Raw genomic sequence first — 18,591 nt, 5'->3', positions numbered from 1 at the left:
ATCATTTTAATCACAAAACGTATTAGTGCAATTACTGCATTAGTGTGACACCAGTTATAATTCACATTCAGATCTTACATTTTAAGAGCAACACACACAAAATGCTGGAGGAACTCAGCATTCACGGAGGGAAATAAACAGTCGATGTTTCAGGACTGGAAAGGAACGGGGCACAAGCCAGAATAAGAAAGTGGGGAGGAGGGGAAGTAGTCCTTAAGTACAATGGTAAAAAGGCCTTCCTGAAGAATCTTTGCAGTTGATGCATCTATCTTCAGCGCATCTCAGAGCACATAACCTTAGTAGTCAGAGTGTGCCTCTTTGCAGCACTCAGCCATGGACAACAACTTTCACTGGAAGGCCAGTAGGTTTTACGCAGACTGGAGGACTTTTTTTTAGCAAGGTGATGGTTCTACATCTGAGCTGTTGCTTGTCAGCGCAGAATGTGGAATGAACTTCAACAACTACTCCAGCGAGTCTTTTCATATTGCTCTGACAAACACATATTTTAGAGCTGATGGGCTGTGGATGGTACTTCACCATACATAGAAAGTCTGACAGGGATTTATTACATTCATAGAAGCCTCAAATTTGCCATGCAAATAGAGTAGATGATGTGTGGTACGTTGGCCTTCGTTAGTTGCGGGAATTGAGTTCAAGAGCTGCGAGATAATGTTGCAGCTCGATAAAAGCCCCTGGTTAGACCACGCTTGGTGTATTGTATTCAGTTCAAATTGCCTCAGGACGTGGGAGCTTAAGAGCACATTAAGAGAGATTTACCAGGATGCTGTCTGGAGAGCATGTCTTATGCTGAAAGATTGAGTGAGCTAGAGCTTTCCTCTTCAGAGCGAAGGAGCATGCAGGTGACTTGATAGAAGTGCATAAGATGAGAAGAGATGTAGATCGAGTGGACAGTCAGTGCCTTTATTTGAGGGCAGAATTGGCTAACACGACAGGGCAGAGCTTTAGGTGATTGGAGGGAAGCATAGGGGGAGTGCCAAAGGTGAGTTCTTCATTCACAGACAGTGGTGACTGCATGTAACTCAGTGCTGGGGGTAATGTTAGAGGTATGTAATTCTTAGATAGGCAAATGGATGAAGAAAACACGGGGAGCTACATGGGAGGTTAGATTGATCTTGGAGTAGGTTAAAACTGGGGTTTCCAACAGGGGCTACTGGTAGGAGTCCATGGCATTAAAAAGGTTGGGAATCCCTGGGTTAAAAGATCTGCACAACTTGGTGGGCTGAGTGGCCTGGACTGTTCTATGTATTACAAGTCAAGCAATGTGTTTGTGCTTGTTTGAAAGCCCTAGTGATGATGAATTCTGCCAAATAACCTTGACAATTTCATGTTCCACCAGAGTGGCTTCTTTACAGACCGTAAGAGATAGAAATAGAATCAGGCCATTTTCAATTATGTACTTGTTATGAGTAACAATTTGGATTCTTCCTCCAGATGAGGTTGAACAACTAGAAAAAAAGCAGTTAGGCCCTAATCATCCAAAACTTTTTGTCGCCATAAGTTGTGGAGTCGACGCCGTGAGTCAGCATGGAGTTTGTACCGTGGAGCTGCAGGTAACACGTAGCTTCTGTTCAAGTTCCGGCTAATTTGTATCAAGGGTTGGCTGGTGGATGTAAGCCAACATCAGTACTTTGAGGTCTGACAACGAGAGAACAGTCTTTAAACAAACAATCCTGGCTGAATTTGCATGTCTGCAATGTTCAGTGCAAGGTTTCGATTGGGCTGTCACTTACATTTGGAAGTCTGCATGTACTCACTTTCATAATTCACAAATGTTTAAAGTCAGGCCTAAGGCACTGTGGGACTTGGCTTTACCCCAGATGTCAATGCTTAGATGCTCTGTCCATCTCGGGCAAAGCCCTAAACACCATTGAGCACGTTTACATGGAACGTTCCCACAAGAAAACTGCTCCCATCATCAAAGGCCCCCACCGTCCAGGCCACGCGTTCTTCTCACTACTACCATTGGGCCAGAGACAGAAACCTTAGGTTCCACTTAACCAGGTTCAGGAGCAGTCACTATCCCACAACCATCAGGTTCCTGAACCAGCATGAATAATTTCACTTATATGGCCTACACACTTTCAAGGACTCCTTGAATCTCATGTTCTCAGTATTTTTAATTACACAGTTTGTTTTCTTTTGCACATTGATTACTTTTTAGTCTTTGTTTATGGTTTTTAATAAATTCTGTTGTATTTTCCCTCTTTAAATGTCTGCAAAAACTGAATCTCAAGGTAGTATATGGTGACATATATGTACTAAATAATAAATTTGAGCTTTGAATGCCTTGGGGAGGGTGTGTTGAGTGATAACATCAACAAAGTATGCAACAAATATTTCTCACTATGAAGTTGTATGTAGTTATAAAGGCTTTCCAGATTCATTGCATGTGGCAATTTGACAATCTCACTAGGTGCATATTGCAGATATGTAAAATCCGGAAATCATGAACAGTTTCCATCACCACCTACTAGATAAACATTTATTAGTTGGAATTACTCACCTTAATGCTGATATGATATTCAAATTTAATATTTTTGCAATAAGTTCATTTGCTGCTGTGAATATTCAGCTTTATTTCTGCATATGCAAAATATATTTTACATAATTATGAAGGGTGTAAATAGATAAATGCAAGCAGGCCTTTTCCATTGAGGTTGGGTGGAACTGCAACTAGAGGTCATGGCTTAAGGGTGAAAGGTGAAGAGTTTAAGAGGAACATGAGGAGAGACCTCTTCACTCAGAGGATGGTTAGAGTGTGGAACGAGCTGCCAGCACTAATGGTGCATGTGACGTTTGCATAGGTACATGGAGGGCGATGGTCCCGGTGCAGGTCGATGGGAGTAGGCAGTTTAAATGGTTTTGGCATGGACTAAATGGGCTGAAGGGCCTGTTCTGTGCTGTAATTTTCTCTGACTCTGTAATTTAATTGAAGGATAGAGCACTCATTGAGCACAAAATAATGGATAAAAAGGAAGTTTGTTAGTCTTGTTTTATATTTTTTGTTCAATCGATAAGATTAAAGCAGCAGTGACAAGGCCAGCATTTTTTTAACCCAAAATTTTCATTCATGACATTTACAGAAAAAAAGATACAGTACATTTACAGAATTCAATAAATTATTCCCACTTACCTCCATGATTCTTTTTATATTGGGTTTTCCCCTTTTCATGCATTCCGTGACCAAACAAGTTCCAACTATGTTGTGTGGAACAGCATGTCGCCCTTAAACTGAAACCCCCCACAAACTCTGTGGCAGCTGCTACAAGCTTCATCGCTTCCTTGCTCAAGTGGTTGTGCACCTAGGAACACGCCGATCTATAACAGTCATACACTGCCCTTCCAGATGATCAAGTAGTATCTTTCACAAAGTTCAAAATACATTTATTATCAGAATATGTATAATATACATAACCTTGAGATTTGTTACCTTACAGGCAACACAAAACAAAGAAATCTGATTGAATCCGTTAAAAAAAGACAGTCAAGCACCCACTGTGCAGAAAAAAAAACAAATCATGCAAACAATAAAAGTAAGCAAATAAACATTCAGAATTGAAGTTCATGAAGCCAGGAAGCCAGTCATTGCTGCAGCTGATTCAAGAGCCCATTAGTTTCAGGCACAGCCTCAACAGAGGCGAGAATACTGGGTGGAGAAGTGAGCTGAACACCGGCCTGTCCCTTGCCTCTGGTCCCAACACCCTGACTTTTCAATCTGGCCACACGCTTAAATTGGCCAAACCTTGATACGATCTCACTCTCAGATCTGGACTCTGCTGCTTTGATACAGTCTTGGGCCCAGGTTCTTGCCTCATTCAGCACAAACTCGACTTTTCCTGTTGAGCCTGCTGCTTCAATCGGTCAAACCTCAGATCTTTCCTTGCTGCCAGGCCCAGGCCCTGCCACCTCGAGTCTGACTCGCCTCTGCTTGCCTCACCTTGGTTCTGCCACATTGAATCGCCTCCAAGTCCACTCCAGCGATGGTCAAGCATTGACTCATTCCCCACTCTCAGGCCTGGGCCATGCAGCCTGGACTCAACCTGTACACACCGTGCTGCAACCATCCCGCACCTTCAGAAGCTCAGCTCTGAAAGGGAAGTTATAGGCTATTGATTGCAGTGATCATATTCAAGAAAAAGTCTCATGAATAAAGTAATTTATAGTTCTTTTTGTTTTGTTTGCTACCAGTAAGCCATCACTGTGCTTTACCGGTGCCATCTTAAACCAGAAGTTATCTTCCAGCTGTAAAGGATTCTATAAGTATAATAGAACAAAAGGGTAACTTGGGAGAGAACAGGCCCCATTGAGGATCATTGTGGTCACGTATGTGGCAGCAACATAGATGTATGATGTCTTAAATGTCTTACTTCTTGTCTGTACTTATTCTGGCAAGGGTCATGGATGCGAGAGAATTCAGGGAAGAGAACAATGATGTGCTGCACCAGATGAGTATTACAAAAGATTAAGGGTCAGCAGAATAGAAATACATATTTTGTAGCAAATTCACTTCTTCATGCAATGTACTGTGTGGAAAAGTGGGAACTTCCAAAAAAGAGCAGAAATGAGGATTATAGCTCAAGGATTGTGGGGAAGGTGAGGAAGCTGAGGTGCATTGTGGAAAAATGTGGGATACCACTTCATCGGTAGAAACACTTGATTTGGCCACATTTGGACTATTGTGTGCAGTTCTGATTGCCCCATTACTGGAAGGATGTGGATGCTTTGTAGAAGGGGCAGAAGAGGTCCACGGGGAAGGGGCAGAAGAGGTCCACAGGGAAGGCGCAGAAGAGGTCCACGGGGAAGTTGCCTGGATTAGAGAGTAGCTCTAAGGAAAGATTGAACAAAGTTGGATTGTTTTCTCTGGAGCATCAGAGATGGAGGGAAGACCAAATAGAGGTTTATAAAATTATGTGAGATGCACGGATAGGGTCGACAGTCTTTTTCCCAAGGTAGAAATGTCAATTATTAGAGAATAAAGCCTTAAGGTGAGAGGCAATAAGTATCAAGGAGATTTAAAGTTGCTTATTAAGCCTTATTGAAGGTCAGTCATGTTGCTCTTGGTCTGCCAGTATATTAGGCCAAAGGAAATATGGACGACAGGTTTCCTTCCTTGAAAGAATTGCTGAACCAGGTAGGATTAATAAACCAGTAGTTGGCCTTACTACTGCTAACTTTTCATTCTAGAATTGCTTGAATTTAAATCCCTATGGTGGGATTTGACATTGTGTCTTCAGGTATCCAATCTAGACATGAATTGGTGGTCAGGAACTTAGCTAATATACGAACAAGCTCAAGTTATATATGTACCAATTGTTACCAGAAGCCACAATAAGAATAATCAGAAGGTACAGATATAAAGTAGTTGGTTAAAAATGGTAATGAAAGATTAGAGTATTTTCTCCAGCAAAGGAACATGACACAAACGATCACTGTTCAAATTGTACAGACCTAAAAGCTAGAGTATCATTAATGGTTTTCAGTTAATATACACTGTGGCTAGTTTATTAGATAAAGGAGTGGACTTCTGCTGTTGCAGCCCATCCATGTCAAGGTTCGAGGTGCTGTGTGTTCAGAAATGCTCTTCTGCACACCACTGTGGTTATTTAAATTACTTCCTGTCAGCTTGAACCAGTCTGGCCATTCTCCTCTGACCTCTCTCACTAACAAGGCGTTTTCACCCACAGAACTGCCGCTCCCTGGATGTTTTTTTTTCACCATTCCTGTAAACTCTCGAGACTGTTGTGCATGAAAATTCTAGGTGATCAGCAGTTTCTGAGATACTCAAGCCGTACCGTCTGACACCAAAGTAGTCAAAGTCATTTGGATCACATTTCTTCCCCATCCTGATGTTTGGCCTGAACAACAACTGAACCTCTTGACCATGTCTGTATGCTTTTATGCATTGAGTTGCTGCCACGTGACTGGCTGATTAGATATTTGTGTTAATGAACAGGTGTACTTAATAAAGTGACTACTGAGTGTAGAGAGAGAGGGAGAGATTTTGGGTAATTTCTGAAAAAGGCATGGAAGCAGAATTAATAGTATTTTTTTCACAAGAAAGTTAATGGGCTGAAAGTTCCAGAGCTTTAGGTTTTGTGTATAGACATGCAACTAATTGGGTACATTTAAAAACCAGTACAGTCACAGTAGGCTGAATATTTTTGCCCTGTTGTCATTCTTCAACACCAAGTGATTAGAATGGATTATTCAGTGATATCAAGCTTGATTGAAAGGATAAGACTGTTAATATTCCAGAAGCACTGGGAAACAACAAGATGGTATGCAAGCGGGTACAGTAAATGTAGCAAAAGACATGGCCTTTTGCTACTGGCAAGCTGTTGCTCTGTGAATAATTTAATTTTGATGATGAGGTTAAAGTTACTGAGTCTAGAAGATAATATTTCTTTACAGGTGCAAAGGTTTAATTAGATTTTGTAATGGAACGTTAAGCACAGGCTCACAGTTAACACCTTATGGTTAATTATACATGGTAGGTACACAGTTTTATTTTAGATTATTTTATGTGTTGTGTATATGTTCAGGCTGTTCTTAGATTATACATTTCCAGCATTGGTTTAATCCTGTTAATGTTAACTTAGACATTAATAACAAATTTATTAACTACATTTTCAGTATTGTTACTTTCCCTTCTGACTGAAATATTAAACATTTGGAAAAGTTGGATAAGTGTGGCTTAAGGATGACTTAATCGAGATCTTTAAAATTTAACAGGAAATGTAATACTTGATAGTAGTTTCAGCTGGGAGAGGATCTTAGCCCTTAAATAGGAACAAATGGAAGTTAATTGTGAAATCTAGTCAGCAAAATAAGAAAAATAATTTTGCTCATCAATCAAATTCCAAAGCCCAGGAAGTGAATAAATAATACAGTGGCCTGGATACTGGTGCACTAGTCCACTTTCTTTGCTGGATTCCCCATGGAGTCCAGTGGCAGAGCAATAAACCCCTGACTTTGATATTCGGGATCCACATTTACACCAGGGAAGACTGGCTTAGGAAAGGCAAACCAGTTCACTTGAACAGGGCCATCATGCAAAAAGGATTAGCGTAAAAAGTGCTCTGCTTATTTTACCTCAATAAATACTTAAAAGTCTAAAAATAATATCTAAACCTGCTTTCTTTAATGTTTAACTAATTAGACTATTACTGTAGCAAAATCAGCCTGGGATGACTGGGAACTGACAAAGACTATAAAGGCATTCTGGGGCCTCAAGGATCAGAGCTTGATCCCTATTAATATTTCAAAGCCCATTCCATCTTGCAGAGTTGAGCAAGCTCAGCCATTCCACACCCAAATTAAATACTAAGTGTAGGTATCTGGGACTGTGAGCAGAGGCTCCAGACACGGTACAGTGTAGAGTGATGGAAGGAGGTTCACTGGAGCAAAAATGCCAACAAAAACACTTGACCAAATTATCACTTTCTGTGCTCTGGATTTTATTCAAAACATCACAATCTGTCAATGTGCAATTCCTGTCAACTAAAATACAGTGTTCCTTAATACTTTTCTCTAGCAACCAAAAATAATACACAGGGAGATCCAAACCTACACATTTGGAATCTGAAGTCTGGACAATGCCTCAAGTCCTTTTTCCAAAAGAAAATGCAAGGCTGGTAAGAATTGGTTTTTCTGTGCTTGAGTTAATTTACAGTCTGTGTCTTTGTTATCATTTCCCATTCCACTTCAATAACATTGACGGATTTTATGCTTTCCTCAAATCAGAGAGGTTGGTTCTTAACCAAGAAAGGTTCATCCACATTGTTAACTTCAGAAGTTGTTGTTGTCAGCCTGGTAATATAGCGGTTAACACATCACTTTGCAGCTTGAGCGACGTGGGTTTAATTTCTGCTGCTGTCCGTGAGGAGTTTGTATGCTCTCCCTGTGACCACATAGGTTCACTCCTGCTGCTGCAGTTTCCCCTCACATTCCAAACACATGCAGGTTTGTGCGGGTCTTATACAATTTCAGCATAACATCCCAACTCATGTACTCAGTACATTGATTTATGAAGACCAATGTGCCGAAAGCTTTCTTTATGACTCTACCTATCAAGGAATTACAGATCTGTTTTCCCAGATTGCTTTGTTTCTACTGCTCACTGTGTAAGGCCCACCCTGGATGGTCATCCCAAGTGCAACACCCACTTGTCTGCATTAAATACCATCTACCATATTTTCAGCCAAATTTTCCAGCTGGTCCAGATTGTCACTGCTAGCTTTGATAGTTTTCCCACCTGTCCACTACAGCCCCAATCTCGGTGTCATCTGCAAATTTGGTGATCCACGTTACCACATTATCTTCCAGATCGTTGATATAGATGACAAAAAACAATGGACTCAGCACCAGTCCCTGCAGTGCACTAGTCACAGAGAGGTAACCATCTACCACATCTCTCTGGCTTCTTCCACAAAGACAATGTCTAATCTAATTTAATGCCTCATCTTGAATGTCAAACAACTGAACCTTCTTGACCAACCTCCCATGTGGGACCTTGTCAAAGGCCTTGCTAAGGTCCATGTTGACAACATACATGCCTTGCCTTCATCAATTTTCCTGGTAATTTCCTTGTAAAATTCTGTGAGATTGGTTAGACTCAACCTACCCTGCACAAAGCCATGACGACTATCCCAAATCAGTCCCTGTCAATCCAACTACTTAAATATCCAGTCCCTTAGAATACCTTCCAGTAACCTTCCCAATACTGTCGTCAAGTTCACCACGCTATAATTTCCTGGCTTATCTTTTACAACCTTTCTTAAATAACGGAACAATATTAGCTATCCTCCAATCCTGTAGCACCTCTCCCATCGCTAAGGATGTTTTAAATATTTCTGATAGGGACCCTGTAATTTCCCAACTAGCCTCCCACAGGATCTGAGGGAACATTGTCAGGCCCTGGGAATTTATAAACCCTAAATTGCTTCAAGATAGCATTCACCTCCTCCTCTGTAATCTGTATGAGGTCACTGCTACTTTGCATCACTTCTATGGACTTCGTGTCCATCTCCCAAGTAAATACAGATGTTAAAAAAACATTTAAGATCTCCCCCCTTCTCTTTTGCCTCCACACATAGATTTTTCCTCTGATCTTCCAGAGGATCAATTTTGTTCCTTGCAATTTTGCAATTAATGCAATTAATATATCTGTAGAAATCCTTAGGATTCTTCTTCGTCTTATCTGCAAGAGCAACCTCATACCTTTTTTTTAAGCCCTCCTGACTTCCTTCTTAAATGTTCTCTTGCATTTCCTATACTCCTCAAGTACCGTATTTGTTCCTGCCTGCCTGTACTGCTATGCACCTCCTCTTTCTCAACCAGGGCCTCAATATCTTGAAAACAAGAATGTTGTGGACTTCATCTGGGATGCCCCTGACCTTGGAACCCCGGAGACAGCAATCCATCTGAGAATCTTGTCTTCAAATTCTCTTTTCTGTTCTCCTAACCTACAAATCTCCCATTGTTACAGCTCGCCTCTTCCACCCCCCTCCCTTCTCTAATCAGACACAGAGCCAGATTTGTTGCCAGAGATCTGACCGTTGTGGACTTAGTTGCATTTATAACTGGCAACAAAACACTTTTTTGAAGTCTGTTGAAACAGAGGAAACACCAGATAATCTGTTTTAGTGACGTTGATGGATAGATAAATATAACTTCCTTTTCTTCCTAGCATAGTGCTATGGTTCTTTTACATGAAAAAATGGGAGAATAGACTGCACTTTCTCAGAACTGCACCAAAGAACCAGCCTAGGTTTTAACTCTCGTGTTTCTTGACTGGGTCTTGAATCCACTTTGGCTCAGAGGCTAGATTGCAGCCAGTTAAACCATTGCTGACTCTTGCCCATGCAGGTTGAAATACTTTAAAATAAAGCTTGTTTTCTAATCATTTCAAAGTTTATCTTTCCACGTTAAACAATTCTTCAGATTTAAGCATATTTTTTAAAGAATGCCTATTTCTATTATTGATTACAACAGAAATCAAATTATGATTAGCATTTATTGCCTTTCAACTGAGTAATTTTCTGGACCATTTCAATGGGTATTTAAGAAGTGTTTTGAGAGGTTGGTGATGAAACATATCCACTTCTGCCTGAGAAGTGACTTGGATCCACTCTAATTTGCATACATCAGTATGCTCTTTATAGACTACAGTTAGGCATTCAATCCTATCATTCCCTCAAAAATAATTTTTAGGGAAATTAATTTGCTAAGGAAATTCGATTAGAGTTGTTCGCATGTAAGTTAGACATGGACTTCAAAGTACAGAGAACTTTATTCACGATAGCATGGGGAATGGAACCTCTAACAGTGGATTTCAAACTCCAAATGATACAGAGAGCACAGCTCCTTGTATACATGTACAAATCGACTACAAAAGCAAAGGCTGATCGATTAACTTTGTGAATTAGAAAAGATGAACTAGGTTCACATGCAGTTCTCCAATAATAAACTATACCCATTGCAACATCCAAAAATTAAAAAATTCAGTCCTGTGTACAGCTTTCTAGTAACAGTTTGTCTCATATACTTGAGTCTAATTCTTACAAGATTAAGCAACTGCAACTATTTATTCTTTGTCTCTGCTGAAAGCCAAGGCAATATCTATACCAGACTAAGCTGCAAACTGTTTTCCATACTAAAAGAGCCGAGATAGCCTTTGTCTATCAAAATTGTTAACTTACAATATTTTCCTCCACACTTGTCAACAAGCTTCCAAGAGCTTGGCCTCAATACCTCCTTTGCAATTAGATCCTCAATTTCCTCTCTTATAGACCCCAGTCAGTTTGAATTGGCAACAACATCTCCACTTTTCTGTCAGCATAGGTGCACTACTAGACTGTGCACTTAGCCCCCTGCTCTACTTGCTTTACTTATGACTACCATATTTAGTTTGCTGACAACACTACTATTGTAGGCCAAATTAAGAGTGGTGATGAATCAACATGTAAGAGGGAGATTGAAAATTTGGTTGAGTGGTGCCACAACAACCTCTCACTCAATGTCAGAAAGACTAAGGATATTAGGAGGAGGAAACCTGAGATCCAGGAGCCAGTCCTCATTGGGGGATCAAAGGTGGAGGAGGAGGTCAGCAACTTTAAATTCCTCAGTGTTATTGTTTTGGAGGACCTGTCTTGTGCCCCGCACTTAAGTGCAATTATGAAGAAAGCACAGCAGTGCCTCTATTTCCTTAGGAGTCTGTGAAGATCTGGCATGACATTGAAAACTCTGACAAACTTCTATAGATGCGTGGTGGAGAGTATATTGACTGGCTACATGACAGCCTGGTATGGAAGCACCAATGCCCTTGAACGGAAAACCCAACAAAAAGTAGTGGGTGCTGCTCAATCCATCACAGATAAAGCCCTCCCCACCACTGAGCACATCTACAAGGAGAATTGCTACAAGAAAGCAGTATCCATCATCAAGGACCCCCACCACACAGGCCATGCTCTCTTCTCACTGCTTCCATCAGGAAGAAGATACAGGAGCCTCAGGAGTCACACCACCAGGTTCAGAAACAGTTATCACCATCAGGCTCTTGAGTCAGAGGAGACAACTTCACTTACCCCACCACTGAACTGTTCCCACAACCTATGGATTCACTTTCCAGAACTACTCATGTCCTGTTCTCGATAATTTATTGCTGATTTATTTATGATTATTATTATTATTTCCTTTTTTTCTTTTAGTATTTACACAGTTTGTTGTCTTTTGCACACTGGTTGTCTGCCCTGTTGGTGCCCTCTTTCATTGATTCTATTCTGGTTATTAGGCTTATTGAGTATGTCCACAAGAAAATTACTCTTAGGTTTGTATTTGGTGATGTATGTGAACTTTGATAATAAATTTACTTTGAACTTTGAGGTTGTTTTGTAGTAGCAAGTAATAATTGAATTAAAGTTTCACAGCTAGTGTGCTGAGATTCGAACTTTCATATCTGGGTTGTTAGGTCATGCTGTAAAATTACTCATCCAGTAATGTAACTGCTGTATCACTTGAAAACAATAACTGTGAAGTACAGAGAATTTTTCCCAACGTTTTGGGAGCAATATTTAAAAATAGCTCAGTCATCTTTGATATCATGTTTTTACATGTCATATGTTAATAACTGCTTTTGTTTTCCTTGTGAGATTAGGTGCCCTTGCTGGTCAGATGATGAAACTATTTGTGCAAGAAATGTAAACAATGAAGTACAGTTTTTTGATGGAAATGCATTTGGTATGTAATTTCATCCAAATCACTCAGAAGCAAGAGAATTGTGCAGAAAGTGAACCTTATTTATACTTGAAGCTTTTTCTTAAAAAATAAGTTATGTGCTATAAATTGATATCCATAAATAATTTTTGGCTTTTAGAGTAAATCAGATAGTGAGATTACCAAACAAATCCAATGAATGAACATCTGAAGGACATTTCCAGATTTCAAATATTCTGAATTACCCTGGTGAGATTATTTGTACCTATTGTTTATTGTGATATAACAGGAAAGAAATTACATTATTAAGTACAAAGTAAGTTTTTATAAAACTATTTGTTGGTGTGGTTTCACAACAAAAGATGATTGGTACGGTTGGTTGTTCAGTGAGCACTCAGAAAAATATAAGACCATAAAACATAGAAGCAGAATTAGACCATTTGGCCCATCAAGTCAGCTCCACTGTTCAAACATGGCTGATTGATTTTCCGTCTCACCTCCATTCTCCTGCTACTCTCAGTAACATTTCTTCCCCTACTAATCAAGAACCAGTCAACCTCTGCTCTAAGCATACCCAGTGGCATGATCTTCACAACTGTCTGTGGCAAATGCTTCCACAGATTCACCACTCTCTGACTATAGAAATTCCTCCTTATCTCTGTTCTCATAATTTTTGTGTTTCCAAAATTGTAAACTATTGTATTTTTTTCTCTCTCAACAATAAAAGCAGACTGAGCAGCTGGAATAAATGAGGATTATTTCCCTTGCTGTGGGTAATTGAATCAAATGGTGTGAGTTCCTAAAGATACCACCAAAGTCCTTAAACCAAATCTATGATTTGCCCTGGGCTGGGTCATCTTGGTTTTGATGGCACTTAATCAGAAGGAGGATGACAAACTGTATTCTTGAACTTTCAGTTGAATTCCTCCAGGAAAGTGAGCACCGAGATATCAGTAAGGTCAGGCCAAAGGTCTGACATTACTCAGGATGAAGGATAGCCAATTGAGGGAGAGACCCTGAGATCCTGAATGTTCAGTAACTAGCATATTTTGTAGAAGACTGGAAAATAATGATTTTTTTAATGATCTGAAATGTTTCAAGTTCCAAAGAGAGCTTAGCAGAAGGAACAGGAGATATAGATTAATTTACATTTATGTAAAGCACTAGAAACATAGAAAATAGGTGCAAGAGTAGGCCATTCGGCCCTTCGAGCCTGTACCACTATTCAGTATGATCATGGCTGATCATCCAACTCAGAACCCTGTACCTGCTTTCTCTCCATACCTCTGATTCCTTTAGCCACAAGGGCCATATCTAACTTCCTCTTAAATATAGCCAATGAACCAGCCTCAACTGTTTCCTGTGGCAGAGAATTCCACAGATTCATCACTCTCTGTGTGAAGAAGTTTTTCCTCATCTCGGTCCTAAAAGGCTTCCCCTTTATCCTTAAACTGTGACCCCTCGTTCTGGACTTCCCCAAAATCGGAAACAATCTTCCTGCATCTAGCCTGTCCAATCCCTTTAGAATTTTATATGTTTCAATAAGATCCCCCCTCCATCTTCTAAATTCCAATGAGTATAAGCCTAGTCGATCCAGTCTTTCTTCTATGAAAGTCCTGCCATCCCAGGAATCAATCTGGTGAACCTTCTCTGTACTCCCTCTATGGCAAGAATGTCTTTCCTCAGATTAGGGGACCAAAACTGCACACAATATTCTAGGTATGGTCTCACCAAGGCCTTGTACAACTGCAGTAGAACCTCCTTGCTCCTGTACTTAAATCCTTTTGCTATGAATGCCAACATACCATTTGCCTTTTACACCGCCTGCTGTATCTGCATGCCCACCTTCAATGACTGGTGTACAATGACACCCAGGTCTCGTTGCATCTCCCCTTTTCCTAATCGGCCACCGTTCAGATAATAATCTGTTTTCCTGTTCTTGCAACCAAAGTGGATAACCTCACATTTATCCACATTAAATTGCATCTGCCATGAATTTGCCCACTCACCTAACCTATCCAAGTCACCCTGCATCCTCCTCACAGCTAACACCGCCGCCCAGCTTCGTGTCATCCACAAACTTGGAGATGCTGCATTTAATTCCCTCGTCTAAATCATTAATATATATTGTAAACAACTGGGGTCCCAGCACTGAGCCTTGCGGTACACCACTAGTCACTGCCTGCCATTCTGAAAAGGTCCCATTTACTCCCACTCTTTGCTTCCTCTCTGCCAACCAATTCTCTATCCACATCAATACCATACCCCCAATACCATGTGCTTTAAGTTTGCACACTAATCTCCTGTGTGGGATCTTGTCAAAAGCCTTTTGAAAATCTAAGTGTACCACATCCACTGGCTCTCCCCTATCCACTCTACTAGTTACATCTTCAAAAAATTTTATAAGATTTGTCAGACATGATTTTCCTTTCACAAATCCATGCTGACTTTATCCGATGATTTCACCTCTTTCCAAATGTGCTGTTATCACATCTTTGATCATTGACTCTAGCATTTTCCCCACCACCGATGTCAGACTAACCGGTCTATAATTCCCCGGTTTCTCTCTCCCTCCTTTTTTAAAAAGTGGGGTTACATTAGCCACCCTCCAATCCTCAGGAACTAATCCAGAATCTAAGGAGTTTTGAAAAATTATCACTAATGCATCCACTATTTCTTGGGCTACTTCCTTAAGCACTCTGGGATGCAGACCATCTGGCCCTGGGGATTTATCTGCCTTTAATCCCTTCAATTTACCTAACACCACTTCCCTACTAACATGTATTTCCCTCAGTTCCTCCATCTCACTAGACCCTTGGTCCCTTACTATTTCTGGAAGATTATTTACGTCCTCCTTAGTGAAGACAGAACCAAAGTAGTTATTCAATTGGTCTTTGTTCCCTATGATCAATTCACCTGTTTCTGACTGTAAAGGACCTACATTTGTCTTGACCAATCTTTTTCTTTTCACGTATTTATAAAAGCTTTTACAGTCAGTTTTTATGTTCCCTGCCAGCTTTCTCTCATAATCTTTTTTCCCTTTCCTAATTAAGCTCTTTGTCCTCCTCTGCTGGTCTCTGAATTTCTCCCAGTCCTCAGGTGTGCCACTTTTTTTTGCTAATTTATATGTTTCTTCTTTGGACTTGATACTATCCCTAATTTCCCTTGTCAGCCACGGGTGCACTACCTTCCCTGGTTTATTCTTTTGCCAAATTGGGATGAACAAGTATTGTAGTTCATCCATGTGATCTTTAAATGCTTGCCATTGCATATCCACCGTCAACCCTTTAAGTATCATTTGCCAGTCTATCTTAGCTAATTCACGTCTCATACCTTCAAAGTTACCCTTCTTTAAGTTCAGAATCTTTGTTTCTGAATTAACTATGTCACTCTCCATCTTAATGAAGAATTCCACCATATTATGGTCACACTTACCCAAGGGACCTCGCACGACAAGATTGCTAACTAACCCTTCCTCATTGCTCAATACGCAATCTAGAATGGCCTGCTCTCTAGTTTGTTCCTTGACATGTTGGTTCAGAAAACCATCCCTCATACATGCCAAGAAATCCTCTTCCTCAGCACTCTGGTTCACCCAATCTATATGTAGAGTGAAGTCATTATAACTACTGTTCCTTTATTGCACACATTTCTAATTTCCTGTTTAATGCCATCCCCAACCTCACTAAGGTGGCCTATACACAACTCCCACCAGCGTTTTCTGCCCCGTAGTGTTATGCAGCTCCACCCATAACATAATTCCCCTTAGTGTGAGACTACTCACATCTGCCTTATTGATATCATTCATTCTATTTGTTTCTTCTCTTGGGTAAAGTTCATGGAAAAGATTTGAAAAGTTTATTTCAATGCTATTGGGCATTATGTATTTGTAATGTGTATTTACACAGTGGAAATCAGTAAAACAATATTTTGTGATGAATTTTACTGACGTTCATTTCCCAAACCCTTCATAACAGATAAAATTGCACACAAACTCCACTTGCAGAAAGTATCAGATTTTGCATTGTCACCAGGACCTCAGCCCTGCAAGGTACTTTTATCATTTACTTCTTGGTGTGTGTTTTATGTGGTATATTTGTAAAAATAGTTATTGGGTAAAGTCATTTCCAAACATAACAGAGCCCAAGGTTCTAGCTGCCTTTAAATTACTGACTTCAACTTAACCATGATAACTTTACATTTGAGTTGTATACATGCAAGGGAATCTGCAGATGCTGGAAATCCAGAGTAACACTCACAAAATGCTGGAGGAACTCAGCAGGTCAGGCAGCATCTAAAGAAAGGAGTAAACAAGTTGACATTTTTGGCTGAGACCCTTCATCAGGACCTTGTGTCTCTTAACTGTGGGTCTTAAGGACAAGCCAGTTCACGGTATTACATCTGTTGCATATGAGGAAGAAGATTTGGCTCACTCTAGCTCAAACCTCCTCTCACTGTTCTCCAACCAGTTGAATTACAGAGTCACTCTATTCCTGAAGTTAATCCAGAACCCATTCCAGGGGTTAGTCACTCTGCACAAGGAGCAGAGTGTCTAATGCTATAAGAGCATATGAGCAACGGTATGCTATTTGGCTCTGGAGTCTATCTCGCCATTTATTAATATGGCTGATCTGTGATTTAACTCTTTCTGTCCTCAAGAAGCCCTTCGGTATTAAGGGTGGTTAGCTTCAACATCATGTGGGACCCACAGACTGGAAGTGTGGTGCCGGATGGGGTAGTTAGTTTGGTAGTTGGAAGTACTTCACATCTTATTTTGAGCTTTAGAATGCACCCATCACATGGGCTGTAGGTTTGAAATGCTTTCCAGTACCATCCTCTTGCATTTTGAGTGCTCATCTGAGTCAAAGTGAATGTTACCCATTTTCAAGGAGGTTTTGAGGACGTCCTGGAATCTTTTCCATTTATCGCCTTGATATCGTTCATTCTATTTGTTTTCTTCTCTGGAAAAGATTTGAAATATGACAAACTTGGGCTGGTGTGATTGTTTTCAGGCTAATATGAACAATGTAGACTGTCCATAAGACCTGGTTAGTTATTGTCATATGTATCAAGATAGAGTGTAGAGCTTGTCTTGCATACTGTTTATACAGATCAAATCATTACACAGTGCATGTATTAGGATAAGGTAAGACAATAACAATGCAGAATAAAATGTAAAAGCCACGAAGAATCCACAGTGCAGGTAAACAATGAAGTACAAAGTCTTAATGAGGTAGATTATGAGGCCAAAGAGTCCATCTTATCAAACAAGATGTCCCTTCAAGAGTCTGATTGTAGAGGATTGAATCTGTCCTTGAGCCTGATGAGTGGAGAAGAGAGAATGTCTAGAGTGGGTGGGGTCTTTGATTTTATGCTGGCTGCTTTACTGAGGCAACAAGGAGCTGGGTTTTGGGACTGTAGCCCTTACAAAAGTCATTTATCCTGCCAACAAATTCAGGGAGGTTTTATGGAGGCAGCCTTGATGGCCACCCCCCCAGCACTTTGGGTTGTGCAAAAAGGAGGGTATAGTTCACAGATACTTATTGGACCATGAACCTATTGGAGGTTTGGAGATCTTGACCTTTGAACATTCTTCGTAACCAGCAACCGGAAGCTGACGGTAAATTTTATCATGCATAGCTGCCCTCATTGAGGGGGTGGCTTTCACGATCTGGAAAGCGGTCCGTGTTTTCCGAGAAAATTATCATGGACTTTTATTGTTGGCCTGTTGTCAGCCAGGACCAGTTGATGAATGATCTTTATTTTGTGAATGATAAATTTAAAGCCCATTCTCACAAGTGCACCATTATACAAGCTGAAGACGACTTGGGGCTTGGTTTTGAATATGTGCTTGTATAAGATTGTGTGGTCCACCACACCTCAGGAGGACCTTTGTGTATAGTGCTAACAGTGACTAATTATAGACTCTTCAGCCCACAATATTGTGCTGATCCTTTAACTTACCCTAAGATCAATCCCTCCCACATAGCATTTTTTTCTTTTATCCATACACCTATCTAAGAGTTTCTGAAGTTTCCCTAATGTATCTGACTCTACCACCACCCATGGCAGGACATGTAAAATTCACTGTGTGAAACTAAAACCTACCTCTGACATTCCTCCTACACTATTCTCCATTCACCTTAAAACCATGCCCCATCAGATTAGCCATTTCCACGCTGGGAAAAGGGTGCTGGCTGTCCACTCGATCTATGTCCCTTATCATCTTAGACACCTCTTCAAGTCGACTTTCGTCCTCCTTTGCTCCAAAGAGAAAAACCCCTAGCTCATTCGAACAAATTGACTTTGTAACTTAACTCTGCTCTCCCTTCAAAAGTTGACTCTCCAGTGACTAAG

General features: G+C 40.4%; 1 protein-coding gene across 4 annotated transcripts in view; it reads left to right on the top strand.

Moving 5' to 3' along the window:
- The window catches only part of eif2a (eukaryotic translation initiation factor 2A), a 52,062-nt gene that overhangs the window by 14,050 nt on the left and 19,421 nt on the right, over positions 1–18,591 (top strand). For 3 of the 4 annotated variants that reach the window (XM_059993017.1, XM_059993026.1, XM_059993010.1), the window contains exons 5-7: positions 7,556–7,655; positions 12,176–12,258; positions 16,212–16,285. In XM_059993017.1, the coding sequence (XP_059849000.1) occupies positions 7,556–7,655; positions 12,176–12,258; positions 16,212–16,285 (257 nt within the window). Of the gene's footprint in view, positions 1–7,154; positions 7,351–7,555; positions 7,656–12,175; positions 12,259–16,211; positions 16,286–18,591 lie in introns of those variants that run through there. The other variant, XM_059993027.1, reaches the window with a different exon arrangement.

Source organism: Hypanus sabinus, chromosome 2 (assembly GCF_030144855.1).
Source record: "Hypanus sabinus isolate sHypSab1 chromosome 2, sHypSab1.hap1, whole genome shotgun sequence".
NCBI lineage: Eukaryota > Metazoa > Chordata > Chondrichthyes > Myliobatiformes > Dasyatidae > Hypanus > Hypanus sabinus.
The sequence above is the reverse complement of the archived record's forward strand: the minus strand, read 5'-3'. Positions and strand labels throughout refer to the sequence as shown.